General features: G+C 29.5%; 1 protein-coding gene across 5 annotated transcripts in view; it reads left to right on the top strand.

Annotated features, from left to right (window-relative positions):
• The window catches only part of LOC129225869 (uncharacterized), a 52,261-nt gene extending 28,057 nt beyond the window's left edge, over positions 1-24,204 (top strand). For 3 of the 5 annotated variants that reach the window (XM_054860392.1, XM_054860394.1, XM_054860395.1), the window contains exons 6-16: positions 23-115; positions 3,247-3,324; positions 4,309-4,386; positions 6,785-6,850; positions 11,840-11,896; positions 16,232-16,282; positions 17,650-17,724; positions 17,808-17,886; positions 17,993-18,055; positions 19,088-19,138; positions 23,345-24,204. In XM_054860392.1, coding sequence (XP_054716367.1) covers positions 23-115; positions 3,247-3,324; positions 4,309-4,386; positions 6,785-6,850; positions 11,840-11,896; positions 16,232-16,282; positions 17,650-17,724; positions 17,808-17,886; positions 17,993-18,023 — 608 coding nt within the window. In that variant the 3' untranslated portion in view covers positions 18,024-18,055; positions 19,088-19,138; positions 23,345-24,204. The remainder of the gene's footprint in view (positions 1-22; positions 116-3,246; positions 3,325-4,308; positions 4,387-6,784; positions 6,851-11,839; positions 11,897-16,231; positions 16,283-17,649; positions 17,725-17,807; positions 17,887-17,992; positions 18,056-19,087; positions 19,139-23,344) is intronic. The other 2 variants (XM_054860396.1, XM_054860397.1) reach the window with 2 other exon arrangements.
• The last annotated feature ends 1,691 nt before the right edge of the window (positions 24,205-25,895 follow it).

The raw sequence follows: 25,895 nt of genomic DNA, 5'->3' as shown, positions 1-25,895 counted from the left end.
AATAATGTTGCTTTTGTTATAGGATTGAAATCTTCACAAATGAAGGGATATTATCAGGACAATCCCATTGAAAATTATGAAGAAAGCAATAGTGATAACAGTTGTCAACAAGAAGGTACATCTTGTTCCAATTCTTAAATAAGTAGCATATTTTAATCATCATCACCCCCAAAAGCAAAATAATTGAGATGTTCTGCAACATAAAATCATTTGACGAAAATTGTACCGCTAATGCTTCAAACATTTTACTTGTAGACATGTGATCTTTTAAAAAACTGTGATCCCAAAATCAAAACCGTTTCATACAGAAGTATGCAAGCAACATTTTGTTTATTTGTTCAGTACTCAGTCTTACTGCAGAAGAAATCATGAAATTAAATGTTCAGGCACACAATGTTGCAACCAAGATTTGGTTACACAGAGATGTTGAATGGAAAATTTTTGCCTTATGTAGCCAATCATTTATGGGTCGGTCTTCCAGGCAGGCATGAGAGTCATCAGAGAGCGAAAAGGAGGAAATGCAAATTCAACAAAAGTGTGTCTGATTTACCAATTTTAAAGAAACAATAGGAATTTCCTCATGGCAATTTGCTTCAAATATTTGGGGAGAACTTAAGATTGCGCATATTGTTTGTTCTCAAAGAATAGTATTCTAACTTTTCTCGAATTTCCTGTTATAAAAAACAGCAGGACTTAAAGTCTTACATGCTAAGAACAAACTGGGTAATTTAGTCAAGTACTTTTGCCTTCATTTTGAAAAGAATTTACATTCAGCCTGTGACAAAACTCACCACTGTAAAAATATTTAAAATTCTAGACCCCGGACCCCCTCCGCCCCCTCTTTTTTAAAAAACGTTTTCAGACCTTGGCTCTGTACTGTGCATTTCTGTGAGAATTTGATGCTTCTTGAAGCATTGTAGCAAAAAAAAAATTAAAGATCACTGAAGCTGCAACATTAGTTGATCGTGAAAACTGTAAAATAATAAAAACTTTTAACAAGCTATAAAACCTAAAGCCTTTGCAATTCTTTTCCAAAAATATTTTATATGCCCTTTTCAATCCATAGAAAAAGAGTATGTGCAAACTTTTATAGAAATCCAAACCTGGGTGACAAACCATGCTTTTTGGTTAATTTTACATGGTATGAAAGAGCAAATAAAATGATAAAGAAAGGGAAAAAAATACTTAAATAATGAATAAAATGAGCCAAGTTACGGTAGCAAAATTAAGTGCCTCAAAGTTTTCAAAATAATTAAAATGTTTTCAGGGTGCAAAAAGATTGAAATCTCAAACAAGGCATGAAATTTTCGGTCCGGCCTGGGTTTCTATGTTGGTATGGCATATTTCTAAAACAAATGTTTTTGGCAAAAATTTCGGTGGATGAAGATCAAGAAATAAAATAAGAAAATGACTACAAAAATGTAAGAAAAACCAGTCTTTTCAGATTTATGAGAAATGTAACAAGTACAGATAGTCAAAGCTGATTTTCTTCAGAAATGTATTAAATTTCTGCAGATTTTCAGACTAAAGATGTAGTTTTGCACAAACTCTGCAGATTTCTTACAGTTTGAAGTAAATCTGAACTCCTACAAATGACGTGTCAAGATAGATTTTTTTCTGCCGAATAAGCATAATTTGTGGGATTTTTATGCCTTCTAATTTCAAGAAGTTTTCAGAAACTGATCAGAACTTCTGAAAAATTATACATTTAGTTAGAAGATATTAAAATTTGCGGTTTCTGCCGAAAATTTGGAATTTCCTCACACATTTGAACGGAAATGTTCTGCAGTTCACGCACCTGTTCTGCAATTTATGTCACAAATTTAGTGGTATTTTGCTTTGAGGAACGTTACAAGCTTCTTGCTAACTGAGTTCCCAAATCCAATTGCATAGTCAAAGAATAATTACTTTTGCTTAGTGTTGGTATGTGTTTGCCAAAGGTTGGGTGATAATAACCGCCCTGGCAAAAATACTTTTCGCCACTTATTGCGTCTAAATGGCCAAAATAATAGATATGCTTTATGAATGGAAATACAACTGACAAAGACAGTTAATATCTTTGTTGGATGTTCTGTACATTTACTACAGGTTTAGAAAGGGCCAAAAAATTCACAGGAAAAAGTGGTTTTAAGAATTGTTACTGCTAATGCACCTACATGTGCACATGCATTTGTTTTCCTGTGTTTGAATATAAGTATATTATTTAAAGGTATGCAAGGAAGTCCAGATCAGCTGCAAAGGGAGGATATTGAATTTTTCTTTTTTTAAATCTGTTTTTTTGTCATTTTAGTTGTAGAAATAAAATTTAAAAACATGGTTCCCTTGCATATTACTCATTGAATTAACTCCCAAAATTATAATAACTGGAAAGCAATTTTATGCAAAAAGTTTAAATGTTTTTTAAGTTCCCCAGACCCTTATTTATTATGCATTTTTTACTAACATTTTTATTATGCTGAATAATACGAACAAACTTTTTTAATAGCAGGTCTTGACTTCTAATTATGCCAATTGTGCCTATACTTTTTATGCAGACATTTTCTTCCATATCTTCTTACAGTTCATAGAACTAATATTTTATCTGAAAGTTTTCTATTCATTTGTTTCATTGAATGTTGAATAATCATTTTATTTTTATGTTTTTTAAACTACTAAGCACATTTCCTGTTTCTGTTTGGTTGTTTAAATTCTGGAAAAGAAGAAAAATCTTACTGGTCCCTATACCGTAGCTAAGATGTTAAGGAAATAATTAAGTTCTAGTTTTTTAAAAGATGCATTGTGATCACCAAAGTTTTCAAGAATCACGGAAGAAAACCGGATAAGCCTGATTCTACTAGCGCAGCCAGAAATACCTTCTGGAGGGTTCTTTTTTTTTAATGATAATATCTTCTAGAGGACTTTTTTGATGAAATATATCTTCTGGGGGCTTTTTTTTTAAATCAAAACATTAGAATTTGCATTTATGTTACAACCAATGGCTCTGGGGGGGGGGGGGTGCCCCCCCCCCCCCCCCCGCTGCTCCAATGCTTGATTGGGAATTGCTTTAAGTGTTTCATTTGCTGGTTTTGTGTTAATAAAATATTTACGTTTGCTTCCTTGTTTTTTTTTTATTTAAAAATCCCTTTTTTTTAATCATTTTGGTTCATGTATTTTATTAGAATTGAAAGGTATATATTTGCTTGCAAAAATCTTTTTTTTTAATTAAAAAAATTTTTTTTATTCATTTTGATTAATGTATTTTATCAGAATTGCCAAAACCACCAGTAAAGAAAGGTGGTCGACCATCAAGAAGAGATACAGCAAATACCATTAACGAATCTTTAGGTAAGAATTTTGCAGTACATAGTAGAAGTTTTGAAAACAAAAAAATGGAATAGTAAGTCTAGGCAAAATTTTAAAATTGAAAACTGGTAGCTTTCCGTTTGAACATGAAAAGCTCTTACATCCCCCCTCCCCTCATTTGGTAGTTGCTAAAATGCACTTTAAAGTAAATTTAAAAAAAAAAAGCCATTTGAAGTTAAAAGTCCTTTGAAATAATGTTTTTTCTTCCAACTTTGTGATAATTTATATAATTGAATATTCAAAAACTTTTTTGTTTTTTTAATTTTTTTGAATAATTTTATTTCGAGTTTTTATGAATTCGCAAGATGTTAGATGGAACTTTAAGAAGAAAAGATGTTTGATGACATGTGAGAAAGTAATTTCATAACAAAGGAAGAAGGGGAGGATTATAATATTTGCATTTTTCAAAATCTTTATTTTATGATAGTTTTTTTTTTTCTTTTTTTTTTCCATTTGGCCAAACAGTTAAAGATTTAGTTGAATGGTTAAATGCTCTCTTTTATATTATGTTTACTTCAAAGATTGAAATATATGTTTAGAACAGTGATGTTGAACCTGCGACTCACCCAGCTCTTACGAGTGGCCCAGTAAGACCAGCCAAAAACAAGGCAAACTGTTTTGAATTTATTTTCATGCAGTAACATTGAAAAAAGCTCTTTTCACATGCAATTACTGTATGGCTTAGCCTTGAATTTAAATATTCATTGACATTACCCAAACAAGGGACAGTACTTATATTGCGGCCTGTAGAAAAGAGTTTTCATATGTTTGTGCCCTCCCCCCCCCCAAAAAAAAAGGTTGAGTACTGCTGGTGTAAATTAGTGATGCTTGTTGGATGTGCTTTGAAAAATTATATAATTGATGATTTTTGTTATTTTTATGTTTACTTTATATGGGTTATACAATTCTCTGAAGTTTTGAAACTATGCTCTTGATTAATTGGTGTTCTGATTTGATATATTTTAGTTGAATATCCAAAGCAGCCTCTAAAGAAAGGTGGCAGACCTAGGAAAGGGGCAACAAATGGTTTTAATGATCCTTTAGGTAAAAATTTATAATAATAATAAAATATTAATAGTGTGCCACGAATTGCACTAGGCAACATAAGACAAAATGTTGTTAGCATCCTGGTTCTAAATAGTGAATTCTTACTAAGTTTAAGTCGTAAAAAATTAATGCGTAAAGGATATACTGTAAAATCCCTCTAATGCGGACACTAACAGGACAAATTTTTTTGTCCGCGGTAGAGAGATGTCCGCAGGATATTGGTTTAATAATGTTATTTGCATAGGAACTGGGGAATTAAAAATTGTCCGCATAAGAGGGGTGTCCGTTAGGAGGGGTTTCACTGTAATATGTAAATTAATATGTTAAGGATTTTCAAGATGCACAAAAACCCACAAGAGAAAGATTCACAAAACTCACCCATTTATTTGAAAGTAAAGGCAACAGCTGGGTTTGTATGAAAAATCTGCCCTTGCGGCTTTTTCGACTTGCACTTGTGGGATCATTTTTGTGTTGAATTTTTAAATAAAAATTAGCCTAATTTTCAGCCTTTTTTAAACAACCTTCCAGTTTTTGAATAAAACTTGTTTTTTGAGCAATCACGATTGCTTATTGTTCTCACTTTACCGTCTTTGATGTTCCGTGCCTTTTTCAACCGCCACCGTCACCTGCAGGCGCAACTCCGTCCCCCGGTAACCGCTCCTAATCGGTGGCGTTCATATCCTACACACATACACGCTCATACACATGCGCACTCACACACATACACACACGCCAACGTGCATACACACAGGTCTACGCACACACAAAAGCCTACACATACACAACTAATACACACGTCTCTGTTCAAGAGGAAAGGCAGGTTTGGAGGGACAGGAGCTGTGTCTAGAAACAAATGAGTTGGGTAGTAACCAATGAGTAGGGTCCTGTTGCAACTCCGGATTGCGAAAAGCATAATTTGAATTCAAAATTTCAGAATTCAAATTAATTACTTTTTTCAATTTTAATTTTTTTTTTCATAGTAAAATTCAAAATTAATGAATGGTGATTTTTTTTCCTTCTTAGGAATAAAATACATTATACTCATAATTTTTAAACGAATAGCTGATTTTTGGCAATGGAAATAAAATTATAATATTTTTTTTTTTTCAATGCTTTTCTGGAGAGTCACTCACTAAATGTTGTCGTAAAATGTCTTTTATACTCCTCTACATTCAGCATTGTTTGAAGTGGTGGAACAATGCAAAAACAATTAAAAAAGGATTTTTTTTCATAATTTTGCATTTAAACAAATTAAAATATTTTTTATTGCTAAAAAATTCATAAAATATATTTTCTTTTTTTTATAATCTTACCAGCAAAAAACACAAAGAAAACCATTAAAAACTAAGATATGTCCTGCATAAAGTTATTAGGATTAGATCAAAACTAATGAGTTCAACGAATGCAATTAGCTTTTGCCAATGAATACCTATCTTGTGCTACTGCATTCATATGGTTTAAAGAATTTTTCTGAGGTCACAACAGTAATAACTTTATGCAGGATCTGTTTATTATTGATAAAATATTTTGTTCAATGTGAGAAATTTCATGCTTTTTTCTCAGTGGCTAAATTACAAACTGATACGAAGAATTGGAAATATAGGTTCTGGTGCGGTACTATGGTCATAAATTCAGGTTTTTTATTTTAGGTAGATAATAATTTATTCGGAAACTTAATTTTTTTGTTGATATTTTACATTACAATAACAAAGAATATGTTGTATTGAATTTTAGAGGGAAAAAGAATTTGAATAGTATTATGACATTATCTTTTTTATATGTGCTTATGAACAGGGGGTGAAGGTAAAATGGTCATAGTTTCAAAAAAAAGTTGTAAAACTGTCATAAACAACCATAATTTTTTAATTCTCAACACTCCTAGCTCTTAAGAAACAGACTTTGTTTAAATAAATTACAAATTTGTGATGGTCTTTTACTGTCAATATTTGGTTCACCAAGAATTTTAATTTGATTTCAATGAGATCATCAGGGTAGATGTGAAAATTTCCAATCTTTTATTTAACATAGCATCTGAATCTTTTGGAGCTTGTACTAAAATAAATTGAAAGTTGTAGTAGCAGAAAAAGTTTTAAGAATCATTATAGTCTATTTCAATCTTTATATTGTATTTAATCCCGGTTACCTAAAACCTTACATGTTTAGTAAAATTAATATTTAACTGATAGCCACCTAATTAATTAAGACTAAATAATTTTAGTTTACGGATATACATTAACCCTACCCTATAACCACATTATCCCACGAGTTGTTCTAAAATATTATATAAAAATAATCCAGCTTAGTTGTTTAATGCTAACATGATCTTGAGAAGTATGAGAAAATGAAAGATACAACAGTTTGAATTAAATTAAGTTAAATATAATGTCCATTTCAGATTTGAGTGAAACAGCTGCAAAAGTGAACATGACTAATACACGACGAGCAGCTAAACCTGCTTCCAGTAAGTTTCTCTGATTTTATCTCTTTTTTTCTAAAAAAAAAAATCCTTTTTTTTTTTTTTTTTTTTTTTTTTTTTTTTTTTTTTTGCAAATTAATACCAAATTTGGTCCATTGAAAGAATTGACTTGTTTAAGATTTTCCCTTAACTAAATTTTCAATTAGTAACTGATTTCATATATATATATATATATATATATATATATATACATATATATATTGGAACTTGCCAACTCAAGCTTCACCGAAAATTGTAAAGCAGTGTTTGAGATTTCAATCTTTTTTGCATTTTGTGATTTTTTCAGTTATTTTGATGGTTGGAAGTTATTTTAACATATACTTTCTTAAATCTGTTCATTTTATTTTTATTTTAGTAGTTTATTTACTCTTTGAAGATTTGATTTAAGTTATTAAGCAATTGACCACAGTAATCAGCTTTGTTATTTGTGGAACCCTGAACTTTAATAGTAGCTCTCTTGAATTGCATGTGGTTAAACAATATGTTAGATGCCTAACATTTGCGGACATTAAAGATACAAAAATCATGGCTTGTATAAGGCAAACTTGCCTTTGAAAATTGTTTTTCATATGTTTCCCTTATAGAGCCATCGCAACATCATTTTATAATGAGTTTTGAAAATTTTTTAATTACTGATTGTAATACAGTGGTCTTAATGTATTTATAATTATTATTCTGCTTTTCTTGTTATTTTAAGTCAGTGATAGTCAATCTGATCCTCACTATCCACTATTAATATTAATTTTGAAGCTTCTGTAGTATGATGTAAAAGGTTTTGTCTTATGCTGAAACTTATATATAAGAAAAGAAATCACATCGGCACTTTTTATTTTATTGTTGTAAAAAAGTTCACACTTTCAAATAGTCCTAACTAGTCCTTGAAAAAGTGCATTCAATCCTTGAAAAATCCTAAAATACTCCGTGAAAAATAATTAAAGTTGTATGATCCATGTTTTTATGACCTTGGTTATGTTGTGTTTTCAGAAATTTGTACTTTTTGTTGTCTCTTAAAAAGCAGCACAAGATAACAAGATTTTATTGTATTATGTTTAATTTGTCGTGCTAATCAGAAGGAAATTATTTTTTAACATACTGCAAGTCGCTTTTGATAACAGCAATTACTGAATAAATATATCCTATTGCTGAGATGTTTTAGCTTTTAGTAGTAAAATTATCCATTCAAAAAAATTTATTTTGCTTCATTTTTGAAAAGCAACTGGTATGTTGGAAGCCTTATACTCAAAAACTTAATATCAAGAAACATTCTGACTTCATTCAAGAAACATTATGCTGTCAGAACACCTTTGTAATGAATGACAATAAAAGATCTTTACTGGGAGTATGACTGAAAAAAAACTCAGTGTACTTATCATAGTACTCAGCTATAGCCAGAAGTACATTGCACTCAGTTTTATAAGTTGATTTTTTTTTTTTTTTTTTAAGTGTCTGATAATGAGTGATCTGATGATATGGAAAGAACTTTGGTAAAACATCACTTCTTTAAAGAAAGTAGATCAGGCACATTATGAGGCACTATTGTGGTTAAATACAGCTTTTTACTTACAAGTGAATATTTTACCAAAAACCTGGTTATTTTATATATCCTATCATTGATCAAGATTTTTTTAATTTGTTTTTAAATGTTTTAAATTGAAAGTAATCTAAATTCTTTTAGTGTTTATGGTGACTCTAATATTTCATATGCCTCTGAATTAGAAAAATTTGAAAGCTTGTTCTTATTATTGGAACAAGGCAAGGTTTGTTGATTTAAATCAGCTTGATTTAAATCGTGATTAAAATCAATTAATTTTAATCATGTGATTTTTTTCGCAAAATCATTGATTGAAATCGGTTTATTTTATTTTCATAAATTAATTTTGCATTTTTAGAATGTGTGGCTCTAAATTTAACAATATTAAATTATATAATCTTAACTTCAACTGGCAAAACATAGATTCCTCTTTCTGTGTGTGTAACAGGTTTTCAAACTCTTTCAATATTGCTTATACTCCAAAATTAGTTGTTCAGAACAAAATAAAAATTTGCAGTTTTTCTCATACACCATGACAAATATGTTATAGTCAAGAAATGTAATTGTTCAACATATTATTTTACACTAAGAATGTAAATGATGATGGAAACCTTATCTTTTAGCAAACCGTAAAACAAAATCAAATCTTATCTAAACATTATAACATATTGATAAATCTTTAAAAGATATTGAATTTTTAAAGTACTTTTCCTATTCTTAAAAGTAAGCTGAATGAATTCATTAGTTCAAATTGTGCTTTGTTATAAAGTTTTTTTTGTTTTGCGTTCTTCATCCCAGTTGAACAGTTAAATCAATTTCAGAACTTTTGTTGACTCTAAGCTGATAAATGTAGAAAACTGCCAAATTTCAAGAATCTTTTTTCTAAAAAGTATGAAAATTATAATTCCAGGAAATAGTGGTACTACTGTTTCCTAGAATTACAGTTGTAGGATTGGTGGATGTAGCTGGGGGAGGGGGATTAAATTTAATATGAATCATGCAATTGTGTTAGAACTGGTTTACTTAACCTATTATTTAAAAATAGCTATTGCCATGAAATACGAGGGGAGATACAAAAGTAACCCGATTTTTGCTCTAAAATATTTATATATTAGTTTATTCACAAAATTTCTTTTGTCCCTTTCAAAGTGTTCACCCTTAGATGAAATACACTTGTTAATTATTTTTTTCCACTGTTAGAAGCTCCCCTGGAACTCTTTAGCTTTGACCATGTTCAGTGCCCGTTGCGAAGCACTTTTTACAGCCTCTAAATGCTTTGATTTCAGAGTTTTTTTCATCCTCGGGAACAGAAAAAGATCACAGGGGGCTAGGTCAGGCGAATATGGGGGTCAAGGAATGACTAGCCACCCCTGAGAGGCCAAGTAGCAGTTAATAGTGCAGGCTAAGTGTACGGGAGCGATATCATGGTGAAGGAACCATTCTTCTGATCACCCGCACGAGCACCAACTCACTGTTGTTTTTCTTCTATAGTTTCGTTAATGGTAAAACGCGGACTCTTGTTGATTTTTTGGCGGATTTTTTCAACGTTTTCATCATTTCGAGACGCTGAAGGGCGCTCAGAAAGAGCATAATCTTCAACACTCATGCTACCACTTTTAAAGCGCCGAAACCACTCGGAAACTTGTGTACGGCTCATAGCATTCTCCTTGAAAGCTTGTTGAAGCATTTGGTAAGCCATTCCATTGCCGACTCTTCAAGCAGGATGCAAAATTTCAAGCTTACAGTTTGTTCTTTTTAAATCTGCCATAATGAGTTCGCAGGCGGAAAGCAGCAACACCTGAGAAAACCAACACTACAATCTGACGTTATCAACTACACTGATGCCACTTGCACAGCTGGTTTGTGAAGGTCTCTACTTGAGCCATCTAGCTGGAGACCACTCTACTACATCTAGGATTGGCATTGCACCATTAGTCCGGTTTCTTTTGGGTCCCCCTCGTAAAAATAGCTAAAAAGTTGCTTTTTCATCTATAGTATGAAATATATTATGTTAATAAATGTAAAGTAATTAATATTCACAAATTTTTGAAGAGTAAAAAATTTAAAAAAAAAAGATTTAAACTTTAAAAAAATCATAACTTTTTTGATTTTTTTTAAAAATTTCAAACCCTGAAACTAAGTAATGTATATTACTTTTCTAAGTAAGAGAGGATAATTCATTATCGTCAAATGTATCACCATTGTAAGAAGAAAATAACAATAATTTTCTGAATAGCAGTAGCTATTTACTCACTTTTAAGCACATTTAAGGTTTCATTAAATTTATATAGTATGTTCAAATAATGCTTTCTTTGCATCACATAAGTGATGGAGTAATTTAGAAGTGTCCTGACCTGCCCCATTTGTATTATAACTGTGCAGCTCTCAAACAGTTAAGCGTAGTATTATTCTGAAAGTACATGTTTAATTTCCGACTTATAACTGTGTGGCAACTCGCAAAAAGTTAAGCATAGGTTTATTCTGAAAGTACAGCAGAACCTCGATTAACCGAGATTTATGTTGACCGAGTCGATAATTAAGTCTATTGTTTTAAAATAACTTTTAATTTATTATTAAATGAAGAGTTTTCAATTTAAAAATAAGAATATTTTCTAGAAGTTTGTTTCTTTAAATGTAGCTTTCAATATTTAACTTGGCTTTGTAAAAAAATTAGCAAGTAAATAAATATTTTTTTAAAACTTACTTCAGGTTATTTTCTATTTTAGTTTTTTAACTGTGAAACATTGCCTTTTACGTGAAAATTTTTATCTTTTAATAATATTCTACTGTATTTTAATTAATACTTTTTAAAAATCTAAGATCCTGACAGGTTTTTTATACAAAGTTTCAATTAACCGAGATTTCCAACATCCGAGGCACTGGCGGTCCCAGTTAGCTCAGATAATCGATGTTCTACTGTACATGTTTAATTTCCATATTTTATGACTTAAATTATTTTATATTCTTGAATTTAAAAAAATCTTTTATGAAATTGCTCATTATTGTTGTAATTCTGCTCATTAAAAAAATAGATTAGTTCTTGCCTTAATGTGAGAGATTCTAAAGTGCGCAAAAGAGCAAACTGTTCAAGCCTCTTTGGTACCATAAAAAAGCTAAATCCTATCTAAAAAATTAAAGCTGAAATTTAAGTATTCCCATGTCCTCCACCTTCCCCTATTAAATGTAATTTAAATGGTATGTTTTATGCATCTTTAAAACTTGCAGTTGCACATACATTATATTCACCCAATCCTTTTTAGTTGTAATAAAAGATTGTTTTATAAGCATGTTATGTGGTGTCTGAATCGGACAAATTAGATATTTTTATATTTTCATGTTGCAAATAAAATTTCATTATTGCTATTGATTGAAAATGTTTAATATATATGCTGCTTAAATTTTTATTCCATAAATTTTGTTTATATGATATATTTGAACCTTAGGTGGTACCCCAAAATCGACTTCTAGAAGGAAAATCCAAACTAGGAATTCTGATGAAGGTATATTTTCAATCGTTTTATATACCTGACATGTTTTTCATTTTGCTGATGTTGATTTGAGTTAATTACATTATTGTTTAGTGTTGCAGCAATAGTTCTAAAACAAAAAACTATATTCCATGAAATTAAGGCTGATTTGATACATTATTTACAAACCTTATACATTATGATTCCAATAATCAAGAGCTCTACAAAAAAAAAACAACCATAGCAAAAAATCCAAGAATGCTGGGTTCTTATTCTGAATTGAGTTAATATGGGTTAAGGGGAGAAAATGGTTTTTCACGCTTTCCGGCAAAACTACAAGTCCCATTGAAAAAAGTAAATGACAAAGTTGTTGGTAATAAAAATAACTACAACTTTTGTATGTGCACTTTTTTTACATAACCTCAAAATGTATGTGAAAAATTTTAAAAACCAACTTTTTGCTTTTTTATTTTTATCTCCCATAAAAATAAGATTTTTTTCACAAAACTAAGTGAAAAGTTTCCTTTTTATGTCTTATATACACTGCATTTTTTTTTAATTTAAAATATTTTTTTCTTCTATTTTTTATTTAATAAAAAAAAACATTGAATTTCAATCGAAAAATCTCACGTGAAAATACCTGATTTTTTTTAAAAACAAGCGTGTTTTTTCCATTGGAATCTCTACTTTCTGATGGTATAAAAAAATATACACAATAGTAGGGAAAATTTCGCAAAAAATGTAAAAAACACAAATTTGAAAAAAAAAAAATCATTATGTAAAATTTAAAGCTATTTATTAAAGTTTACGCTTTAATTACTCAAAAAATGTAAGTTTCTACCTTAAATTGCCAACTTAAAAAATTGAAAATCCGTGGAACATCGAGATTGCAAAAAACACACGAAAAAAGTTTAAAAAGTCGACATACAAGCAGTATGATTATGCGCTTTTACTGCTACTAAAAGAGGCACATTTCTCAAACGAGCTATAATGTTTTTATTGAAATCATTCTGTGTATTTTGTTTTTGAATGTGCTGTAAGTTGTAATGTATCATCTTTTGTATTGTTATTTCCACTGGATGTTTTTTTTTTTGTTTTTGTTAGACGGATGGATTATGATAGCATGGTTGCTGGCCGAGTTTGGCAATAAACAATAGAGTTGCGGAACTATTTTTACATTTGAAAGATATTATTTGGTGTCCTTTTTTTGTTTATTTGGCGAAATATTTTTAATTGCAGTGAAAACCGTTTTACTCGCTAAATAGAGTTTTAAAGCAATTGTAAATCTAATTTAATGATTTGACGAGAAGTTTTAAATTCCAAAGGAACTTTAATAGGTTTTTTTTTTTTTCTTGAAAATGTGTGTATGCATTTTATACAAAGAAAAATGATCATTTCATATCAGAGGGGGAGGGGGCAACTTTTTTTTTGAATTCAACGGACTTCCATTGAATTTTTAGCACGGGCATTGCTATGTGGGTACTGCTAGTTTTAAATAAGTAAATTCATCACAGTTTACTTTAAGTAACTTAACTTGTACGTGTAGTGTATGTTTATAAATAACGTTGTTCATTGTTCGAACGAACTTAACAGCTGCTACGAAATAATCAGCAGGTAGTAAGGCCCAGACCTTTCTAGACCATTTCCCTTTTCTGTACGAAATATTTTCTAAAGGCTACAATGTTCTATATACCATTCAAGTAAAAAGGTTATCCTCACATATAGAACAGCGAATACCACTGATTGACTAATGCTCTGACGTCACCATGAGGAGAAGTGTAGATAATAAACACAAAAATTTGAGAGTTTAACATCAGCTTTATTTCATCGAACTTGTCAAAGTCAATATAATGATGAGACTGCAGTAGCTATGTTTCATACTTCAAGACAGAGAAAATCAAAGAAGAAAAAATACGGTCGGTTCAAAATAACAATGCAAGAGATAACTCAAAACAAATTACAGCATATTCAAAAACAAAACACATAGAATGATTTCGATAAAAACATTATAGTTTGTTTGAGAAATGTCCCTGATTTAGTTGCAGTAAAAGTGCATTATAATTTTGCTTGTATGTCGACTTTTGTTAACTATTTTTTCGTGTTTTTTGCAATCTCTGTTCCATGGATTTTAAATTTTTTAATTTAGCAATTTAACATGGAAACTTACATTTTTTGAGTAACTAAAGCATAAACTTTAATAAATAGCTTAAAATTTTATGTGATGATTTTTTTTTTCTAAGTCGAACTTTTTCGTGTTTTTTTCATTTTCTGCAAAATTTTCCCATACTATTGTGTATATTTTTTTATACCATTAGATATTTTGACACCAGATTTTTTAATTGAAAATTACAATGCTTTTTTTTATTAAATCAAAAATAGAAGAAAAAATAAATATTTTAAATTAAAAAAATTGCAGTGTATTTGAGACTAAAAAAGGTAACTTTTCACTAAGTTTCGCGAAAAAAATTGTTTTATAATGGGAGATAAAAATAAAAAACCAAAAAGTTGTTTTTTTTTTTTTTTTTTTTTTTTTTTTTTTTTTTTTTTTTGAATTTTTCACATAAATTTTCAGGTTATGTAAAAAAAAAAGTGCAAATATAAAAGTTGTAGGTCTTTTTTTCCCAATAACTTTGTCATTTATTTTTTTTCAATAGGACTCATAGTTTTGCTGGAAAGCGTGATAAACCGTTTCCCTTCTCCTTAAACCTTTTCCTCCCCCTTCCCGAACTCAGATCGCCCATAAATTATTTTTCCTATTTATTTTATTATATTTTCTTACTTTTCCGATCAGTTTCATCTTGTTCTAATTATTTTAAACTTTTTACCATTTTCAAAGGTATCAGCACTGGCCTATAATGAGTATTTTTATTTATGAATTATACAGTTTTGTGAAATAAGCTTACAAAACGCTAATAAAGCAAAAGAAAAAATGAGTAAAGCAGGTAATGCTTAAGTAACTCAAATAAAATGTTTTAAAAATAAGTGAAATGATAAATCTAAAATGCATAAACTTTATGTATTAAAATAATCAAGTATACTAATATAACGTATGGTTTTAAATAACTTTTTATTGATTTAATTTTACATGATATTTTATATTTATGTGTATGATTCTATGCTGTTTTTCTGTGATTTTCACAAGGTACATGCATATATGTAATCAGTTTTACAGAGCGTATTAATATGTTAGTCAATATGAAATGTAATAGCCTGTATCAATATCAGTTATGCTAAGGTATTTTTTATTTTTACAACATTAAATTATCACATTTCACAAATGGTTTTAAATATTATTCATACATAGGTACTATTTTAAGTATATAAATTTTTACACAAAATGTATATTGATATATAAATAATGAAAGAAATATTATAATAATAAAATATATATACCAATATATTATAATAATAAAACAAAGAAATAAACAAAAGTGATTTGAGGATAGTTACTATTTAAAGACTTTCATTTGCTCTGATTAAAAATATCATAAATATTATAATATGGGATATTTTTGATGTTTTCGAAAATATCACGATATTTTCAAACCCTGATATTTAGTAAAATTGTAAGCAGAGTTAATTATAACTTGTAAAATTTTATTCTATAATTGTTGAAAACAAAACAAAAAATATTAATACTGAAATTTGAGAATTAAAATTAATTTTTAGCTTTTTATATCTCAACAACACTGATTTGAAACAAAATTTCTGGTACATTATCATAGCTACCAACTTTCTGGATCTGTTTGGTAGACTTGCCAATTTCAATGCCTTATTCCTAACCCTGTCTCTAACGAAGTACTTCATCAAAACTAAGAAATTCCCTCCAAAAAATTAATTTTGCACTGATTAGAATTTGGAGAAAAATCCCTAAAGTAAAACAATAGTAATCATGGAAATGAAACTTAATACACAAGAATGATAATTGTATAATGTCTGATCATTTTTGAAGCATGTTTATTTGATGTTCCTTCTTTTTAAAACTATTATTCCCAGAAAAGCAATTTCTATTTTATCCATCAAATTATGAGTTATCTTTAAAAAAAGCATCTGTTAAAAAAAGTAAACTTTTAAGCCATGGAAGATAATTAACATGAAATGGAAAACAAAACAGTCGAGATTTGATAAAAAAAATTCAGATAGTTAGCCAATTATTTGAGTTATCTCGATTTGACTGTATTTAATACGCAAATCACTGCAGTAAGTTTATATGGATAGTGCTTTTGTAGATAACTTAATATTATTCTGCTATGAGATGCATGTTTTAATGTTTTCATCTGTCTCAGTAGAATTCTAGTAAAATTAGCAGAAAGTGTCAGACAATTACTTAACTGCACTTATTGCTGAATGTATTTTTGTTTCTTTCAGAAATGGAACCAATTATTGAGCAAGCTGCAGAAGATATTACTAATGAATTCGGTATTTATTAATTTCCTTCTGTTTTGGAAAAAAATGAATTGTATATTCACTAATTAAATCATGATTTTCATTATTTATTCTGCATTAGCATTGGAGACAAAACTTAAAAATTTCTCTTCCTAGACTTTTCAGAATTACTGATTTTCCAAAAAAAAAAAAAATTATGCTTAATAGTACCTGATTTAATTTTATCTTTATTTGTCATAGAAAGCTTATACTTATGGGGAAAAGTTTTTTATTTTTTACCCAAAAATATATTTACATCAAGTAATTTTTTAATAGTTCAGGCTTTTCAAACTATCTATTCCCTCTAGAAAGCTCTGCTTATAAAAAAAATGAAATTACAAAATTTTGTTCTTAATTATTTTGTTAATTATCAAGAAATTAGGTGCATACCTAAATGTTAATCATTCATTAACCGTTAATTCATAAAATCTAATTATTATAAAGTAAATCAAATTGCTTTCTTACAAAAATCTGGTGCAAACCAACTTGTCTATTTCAGATACTTTATTTATGTAATATGCATTCCATTTATATCCTTTGCCCCCACCACCACCACCACCACCTACACACATACAAAATGTTGAATATGCCGTCCTAGGTATATCGACATATCAAAAATATCAATATCTAGAGAGGGATATATTTATTGCTATATTAAAATTTGGATGCTGCCCAGCCCTAGTAGTAGAAGTTTCAATTCTGGCACATTCGGCAAACAAGGCAAACAATGAACTTCTGTTCAAACAAAAAGTAAGCTGCAGGTAAGTTACACCATATCTACAATACGAAATGAGAAGTGTCACATGTTTTGAATTATTGCATTTTGTCTAACCACACCACATGCAGACCGTGAAATCGACAGCAAACTATTAATATCTCTGAATTCTCGCCAAGTTTAAATTTGGCACTTATCTTATAATTTTGGCAGGCTTTCAGACCTTTTATCTCAATAAAGAGGGACAAAGTATCAACATACTCTTTTGACAGCTACTTATTTTAATTTGTTTTACTATTGCGATATTTTTTGTGGTTCCCTGGTTAGAATCATAGTATTTTGATTGTAAAATTAAAGCCTGGGTGTAAATTTAAATGATTATTTTATCAAAAAAATGTGCATGAAGCAGTTGTTTTAGGTATCTTATATTTTTTTTCTGTAAAAAATCCTACACTTTTATTTTAATTATTGCTTTTCCCTTGTTAATTTCTTAAAGGAAAGCAAAGAGACTGGGGAAAATATTTAATCAGTCTTTTCCTCTGCAAAGCCTTTTGTAGTTATGTTAAATAATTAAAATGTGTCGTTCATTAACTTACTAATGTGTTTTTCATAATTTTTTTATGTTTTCCCCCCTGTTTCTTCCCAGAAATGCTTTCAACTACAACTAAATCTCGTCGTAAAACGATGTTTGTTCCACAAATTAGCAAGGAAGATTTATCAGGTATTTTAGCATTCTGATTATTATAAAAGTAATAATTGGAGTTCCATAGTATTTATCAGCTACTTAATTCTTTTGAATCTTAGATGAAGAACCTAACCCAGAGAAGATTTTAAGAGTGAAATCAAAGAGAAAAAACTATGGCTGGTTTATCAGATTTCACAGGTAACTTCTTATTATTTTTCTTGATTCATGGTAAGTTTTCAAAACTGCATTATATTTTTGTTTTGACTTAAGAATATTCTGTTGCCTGATTATAAATATTTTTCAGTTGCCCCATCACCCAAAAGATTAAAATCTAGTGGAAGAAAGAGTATATCTCTGTTAAATGAAGGTAAGAATGCTAAGTTTTAAACAGTATATGTCACAGGGCTTTAAAAGTTTCTGTAATAGAAGTTTGTAACATATTGTTAACACATTGTATGTTTGTAACATTCAATGTTCAATTTTTAAAAACTTAAAAGGCCCTAAGCCCAAAAATTGGATCAATTAAAACTTTAGGGGGGAAATCAATCATCTGAAGGATCATTATTTAGCAGCAAAAACATTTGTACTTTGAATTCGTTTAATTTTGATTCATTCATATTTATCTCTGACTTGTGTCAATGTTAAATCTACAAGAGTTGGTATTTGGAGATTCTGTACTTTTTTTATTTCTTGAGAAACCGAAAATTTAAAATATATTTAGAATCTGCGCAATTTTTTCGAACCAAACATATTTTTAGTGTTGTTGGTTTCTTGAATAAAAGGGCTTGAAATTCTTCCATAGGTGTTAACATTAAAAGTTATTAAATTGTTCAGTAAATACCCTTAAAATTGCTAAATCAAAAAACTTTTCTATGCATCTTCTTCAGCGAGAGTTTTTTTTTTTTTTCAACAAATATTTCTTTACGACTTTTGTGCTTAGTGCAGCAGTTTGACTCACTCATATGAAATATGATATAATATTTAGGAATCTACTGCATTTCTCCTTGCACTGTTTGTTGGTAATGTTTGACTGTAAGAAATATTCTTAATTTCAATGATAGATTAACTAATGTCTCATCACCTGTTCTTTTTCATTGTAGTGTCAATTTTATCAGTGATTTCAATAATACTTGCTGAAAGCAATTTCGGCTAGCAATATCAAAGTATTTTTAGCTGTGTATCTTCAGAGTTATTTAGCTTCACATCAAATAAATTAATACATAAATATAAAGTTTAAGTTGTTTAGGAAAAAATCAAATTATTTATAAATATAGCCCGTTTAAACAAGGATTATTTAATTTTTGAACTTGTTTTAATGTTTGAACTTTTAAATATTATAATATGTGTTTTAAAAAAATATACCTATGCAAATATTTGTGTATTCTCTCTTTATTTCAAGAAGACGAAACTAAAGATAATCTTTTGGATGGTGGTGATTCAGCTGAGCTAGGTAATTATTTAAATGCATTTTATTTTTCTTGGTAAATAAAAATATTATTAAGCATCTGCCTTCAACTCGCGAAAACTCAAAGCCATATAACTCAAGTACAGGCGTCCCTCGTGTAACACGGTACTTGTACAACACGGTTTTGATATTATACGGTACAAAACTTGAATTTAATGCTTCATAGTTTTGATACAACAAGAATGTTATATTTAAAAAAGATGGAATTTCACTTTTGTTAAGTACATTCTGTTAATGTTTGATGATAGCTCTAATTTTTTTACTTTGTTTTTATGAAACTTGGTTTTGATACAACATAGTACACATCCCTTGATTTACATTATTTCTAAGTTTTGTATAACATGTTTTCGATATAACACCAAACAGGGTTTTAATATAACACAAAACAGGGTTTCGATATAACACGATACATATTGACATGATTTTTACTATGTACATGATTAATGAGTGTAAAAAACAATTTAAAAAGTTATTTTTAAAAAAGACTTGTATAACACGGTTTCAATACTACTCGGAACGAATTAACAGTGTTTTATGACGGATGCGCCCCCCTGTATTCCTATATTTCAAAGCATCGTTTTGTCCCAAACTATTGAAAAGGCTGTGGGAACTTCCCTTAACTCAAAGGTTTTAGTCAGTCCCTTTGGACTTCCAAGTTATGGAAAGTTGACTATATGTGAAAATGATGTACCAATAGTAGGTCTAATTGAAGAACTGCAAAGTAACAATGTATAAAGAGAAAGATATTTAACGTGAACCTGTTCATTTGAAAGTTTGTGTTTCAGCTGCAAAATTTTAAATATAAATTCTACTGTAGTTCATGTGGCTCAAATTTAATGTGGTCAAATCTCATTATCATGCCTCCCATTCGAACTGTCAACAAAGTGTTGTCACAACCAGAATAGCTTCAAAATATGTAATTTAACAATGACTTATAATATAATTATGTATTTAATAAATTACTCTTTAATTCCATTCTTAATTATGTTCAATTAACGTAATTTTGAAGTAATGATAAGAGAAAGCTAAATTCATTTTTATTCCACTTAGAAAAATTCCTCAAGAGACTTTGCTTGCTTCTGAAATATAAATTTAAAGAATACTACTTTCAGGGAAATATATAAACTTAAGGAATACTACTTTCAGGGAAATTCGTTTTTAAGTGAAAGGGGGGGGGGGGACACTCTGCTTACTAGCGTGAAAAAAAAAAAATGGAAAAACTCCTCTCTTTTGACTACAATCTGACAAATCCTGAAAACTAATTCCCATCCTTTGAACTTTTAAAAATGCTTTCCTTTTCTTTTCTGTAATGCATTCAGGGAAAAGTAATAGTGAAGTGAACAAAGAGGGTTGCTGTTAGGCACCAACACTAGCCACGTTCAAGAATTACTGGTAGGAATTAAGATTCTGTTTGTGAACATTTTGCTTTTCTGATTGGTGCTGTTTTCATTATTATGGCACCAAGAGACACATTGCTTTGTTTACTTCCCGTTTGGCTTCTTGCTGAATGCACTACACTATAGTAAAATCCCAAAGGCATTAAATTTTGTTCATTGTAACATTAATTTTGTTGTACTGGAATTCAAGCAATGTTATCGAGACTGAAATATTTTTTTGTTGCAATGGGATTCCACTGTATATACTTTAAAGTTCTATGTGTCAATCTTCAGGTTTTAATATTATTATATTGATTTTTGTTCATGTGATAACTTTGTAATGATCGTTAAGTTACAGCTAAATAGCTATCATGGGCGCCCCATATGCAAAGTTGCAAGGGGGGGGGGGGGGGCCAATCCAGGATATTTTTCTCGCTACCTATTTTTGTGAAAGTATTGCATCATTCTATTTTTGTGAAAGCTTTTTTTTATCAGCATTGTTTTTGTGAACTTTTAAAGGCATCCTAATTTTTGTAAAAGAGAAGTAGAACAAATGAATTTTAGCTGAAAAGTGTAAATGTCATCTAGTATTATTTTTAACAGGTTTTGTTTTTTGGGGAGGGGGGAGGAGCTAAAAACCTAATAAGTACCAAAAATACCATCGTAATTTCAGCTTAATGGGCTGTGTACAATATTGGAAATTATGAGAAAAAACAGTTCCCCAAAACATGTTAAAAAGATTGCGATAATATTGCATAAATACACTTTGGCGAGAAACAGCTAAAAATTAGTTAAAATACCACAAAAAAGGTTGCTATTTAAGCGATTGTTCATATAAACCTGCTTAGAATTTTATGTTATAAGTAAATTTTGTTTTAAACGGAGAAACAAATTTTATATTTTAAAATGCGAATTTTTGTGAAATTTTCGATGTTTTTGTGAAGCTACCTGATTTTATTACTTGATTTTTGTGAAAGTACCTATTTCAAAACAATATTTTTGTGAAGGTACCGAAAAAACGGTAGCAAAATCAGCCTATATTGGGCCCTGGGGGGGCTCAAATATTTTCCCCGTGGTTTAGCTGGATATTTTCCCTGTGGAAACTGATTTCAGGACAGATTAGAGTCATTAAAATTTGACATTTTTAATAACTTATTCATTAATGGCTGGAGAAGAAATGTTTTTACATTTTTGAAAAGAAAAAAGTACTGAAAGCGAGAAAGTTCTAATTTCAAGGGGGTGGGCTTGAGTCCCCCCCTTGTCCCCTATATGAGCGCCCTTGATAGCTATGATTTTCTTTTCTCTGGTGACTTCCTAAGTCCAGTTTTTAAATTTATCTGCCCTTCTGGCAATTTCAGAACTTATGTGCATGCTTTGTTTTTTGAGGTGGCATGCATCAACACCAGGATTCGCCGATGTATATCAGTCGATATATATACGGTATTTATTTTGAAAATATCATAACATTTTGATGTTTTCAATATTTATTTTTCCAACTACAGTATTTTAAATATAAAAATTATCTTTATCATAGTAATATCGCTCATTTATTATTAAAAATAACCAAAAAGTTATGTACTATATTTTTATGATGTATTAATATAACTAAATAAAATAATATTGTTTTTTTTTATTTTATATTCATGAAATTATTGTATTCATAAAATTTTTATTTATATTAAAAGTTCCTAATTAAATACAGTAGAACCTTGATTAATCGAGCTTCGATTAACTAAGGTTTCTGTTAACCAAGCCAATAATGAAGTCTTGTTTTCAAAGAAAATAAATAAAATTTTATGAAATGGTGAACTTTCTATTTGAATATAAAAATATTTTTTGGAAATTTGTGAGGTTTTTAATGCATCTTTTAATATCTAACTTGGCATTGTACAAAATCTCAATTTTTTTAAATCTTACTGCAAGTTATTTTCCTATTTTAGTTTTTTAACTGTAAAATATTACTGTTTATATGTTCATTTTCATCTTTTAAAAATATTAAACTGTATTTTGAATTAATACATTTTAAAAGTTTACGATTCTAACCAGATTTTCTACAAAGTTTTTATTAACCGAGATTTCTGACATCCAAGGCACTAGCAGTCCCAATTAGCTCGGATAATCAAGGTTCTGATATATTGAATGTTGGTCCGAAGAAAAAAAATATCTTATGACTGCATCCAACCAATGCATATTGTTTATTTCTGAATCATATAACTGTGTAAAAGTAGCTAACAGAAGACAAATGAGTAAAACAGCTGATGCTAAATTAATTAACTATTAAAATTGACAAAAATAAGAAATGAAATATTAGATATGAATAATGAAAGAAACCTTAATTTTAAGTCTACTCATTGTAATAATAATTTTCGAGAGATTTGAGGATGCATTCATTATTTTGAAGACATTGGTTTGTGCTGATTGAAAATATCAGATATATATCGAAATATCGGACATTTTTGATATTTTCGAACCCTGATCAACACTCCCAAAGGCATATCACGCTTAAAATGAAGGGCTCAAACAACTGGTAGGCCTGTCATTTGAGCACACAAGGAGACCACTTACTCCCCTCCCTGAAATATGAAATATGTGACCCTGTTTAGAGGCCGCAAAATATTTTGATTCTCTGTGATTTAAATACTACTAATATAAATAACAACAAGAAATTATGTTCTTCATTTACTGTTTTGCAATATTAATTTTCATTTTTTATTTACTTTATGTTAGTTGAAAGGTAGTAATAAGCAGTATTCAATGAACTTAATTGTTTGGTTATTTTTTTATTTTAGTAATGTGCATTTTTTTCTCCATTCAGGAAATTACTCTTCCTGGGTTGAATTGAAAAGTGTTAATACTAATATACCCACATCGTCAGGAATTTATGAACTAAAAGTCTGGCGAGCCAAGAAGCCTGCGTTCATAGGATCTTGTGAAAATCTTCGTCATACACTTACTCTGCATAAACTTGGACAAAATTCTGGTCATAAGCATCTTGACAAATTTTTAGAAAGAAATTTGAAGGACGTTTCAGTTCGATATGAAGTTGTTTCACCAATTCAGGAAGCTAAAACAGAAGTCAAGAACAGGATAAATAATTTTGTGCAAATTCACAAAACTACTCCTGCTTACAATTGAATCACTGTTAAAAATGCTAAAATCATTTTTATTCCTCTCGATTTTACAATATTGATTTATTTTACCATAAGCATTCCTGTAATTTTGAAAGAAGAAAGAGAGAGAAATGCAAAGTTAGGTGCAACAAAAGAAATATTCTGAAACTCGGGTGTTGTGCAAGAAAAAACACTATTTTCCTCAGATCTAATTCAATTTTAATTTAAATTCAATGAACCTCTGAGCTTGTCTAAAACAGAAGAAAGAATATGTAGTTAAGTACTCTTCCTTCCCTCTTTTGTGCACACTCAGTGACAAGTTTAAAAACATTTGAAAATTCTCCGACAAAACCTTGCAAGACAATGATTATTTTACACAAAATGTAGGAATCTTGTTTATCCTTTTTAATTGTGCATTCAGGAAAAATTTGAATTTTAAGTGTATTGTGTATGTTTTTAGTATAAATGTAATTTTCGTCTTACTGAAATTTTAACTGTCTTAATATTTTAATTCAATGAAACGTAGACATTGTCAAAATCTCTAATATTAAAAATTTACATTTTATTGCCATGCCTTATTTAATTAGATGTTCTGAATTATTTATTTGTAATGACAATTGCTCCATAACTGTATTTCATTTCTGCTAGTTTTATTTATTTATTTATTTTTTATTTTATTTTATTTATTTATTTTTTGTTACAAAAAATATATTTTTTTTTCCTTTCACAATGCTCTTTTAAAATTTATATTTAAATTGCTTGTTAGTATTTTTATATTATTTTAGAACACTAAAAGTATCATTGTGGGAGACCGGGTACAGTTTATACCAGGGCTGTGGAGTCTGAATCAAACTGAGTTTGGAGTAAAGGAGTCAGAATCGTTGGAACACACTCCGACTCCGGCGGGCTTCTTTTTTTTTCTCTAGTTTTTGCTAACTGTCCGCAGGGGCGTAGCTAAGGGGGGGGGGGGTTGGGGACAACCCCCCCCCCCCCCGAAAAGTTAGTCTCAAAAAAAAGAGAAAAAGAAGAGAGAAGAGAAAGAAAAAAAAAAGGAAGAAAAGGAAAAAATTCCAAGCGATTATACATATATATATATATATATATATATATATATATATATATATATATATATATATATATATATATATATATATATAAAAGAAGTAACCCCCCCCCCCCCCCCCCCCCCCCGGAAGTCGGGTCTAGCTACGCCACTGACTGTCCGCACATTAAAAAAAGGCTAACTTCAAATTGGTTCCATTTATGTATGAAGACCTATTAATAAGAAAATAACTGCCATTGGCAACTAACCGGTTTACTTTCTTTATCAAACTTTCACTTTCTGTAATAGCTACCCCAGGTGACCCGCTAGTTTGCTTGTAACTTTCTTCAACTAATTGCTACTGTCAGCAAAGGTTGTTTCCTAATATTTTGTAAGTAGAAGCAGTTTTCAAATCGGAAGTAATCGCTATTGAATAATATTGTTTTTTTTTACTTTGATTTCAGTTATGAAATAGAAAAAGAAATGTGTTCCTGGGGCAAGTCCAGGCTAATAACTTGGGTGGAAATTTCTGAGGAGCGGCAAATTCAAATAAGTTTTGGCGCAAAAGCACTAATCCAAAAGATCCAACAAAATATAACTAATGTTTTTTAAATCTTTAGACTATTTTATGAACTAGGATTTCATTGAAAGGTATGAAATAAAATCAGTATATGATTTCTTGATTACAACACTAGGTAATCTTAAAAATCTTTATATTAAGTTTAATTCTAAAGCAGCTAATAAAATTTAAATTCAAAATTGAGAGAAAAAAATATATAGGTATAGTTTCAAAGCTATTTGTACAAAGCTGTATACTGCCACTCATGGGCATCTCCACTAAGTGGACCGGACCCCCTTAATAATTAACAGCTGGACCCCCACAAAAGTTGGGATTTGATTTGATAAAATCAATTATTTAGGGGGCATTTTACAGTTTGATTTCCAAAAAAAATATTGCACAATTATGTAACAAAGAACATATTATGTGAAATGTAATTGCAAAATATTAAATTAAGTGTTATGTAATTAAAACAAAGTAAACTTCGAAAGAAAATAATGAACTGCAGAAGTCTTAAATACCTCACAGACAGGCTGAGTGGGGGCAGCAAAGTGTATATACTCGGTGTAAATTATACCAAAATACAGCAAGAACAATGCCCAGTTACATGTAAATACAGTTGAATCTCTGTTTAACAATGCTCTATTTAATGACT

This window comes from Uloborus diversus, chromosome 7 (assembly GCF_026930045.1).
Source record: "Uloborus diversus isolate 005 chromosome 7, Udiv.v.3.1, whole genome shotgun sequence".
NCBI classification, from domain to species: domain Eukaryota; kingdom Metazoa; phylum Arthropoda; class Arachnida; order Araneae; family Uloboridae; genus Uloborus; species Uloborus diversus.
This window is presented reverse-complemented; position numbering and strand designations above follow the sequence as displayed.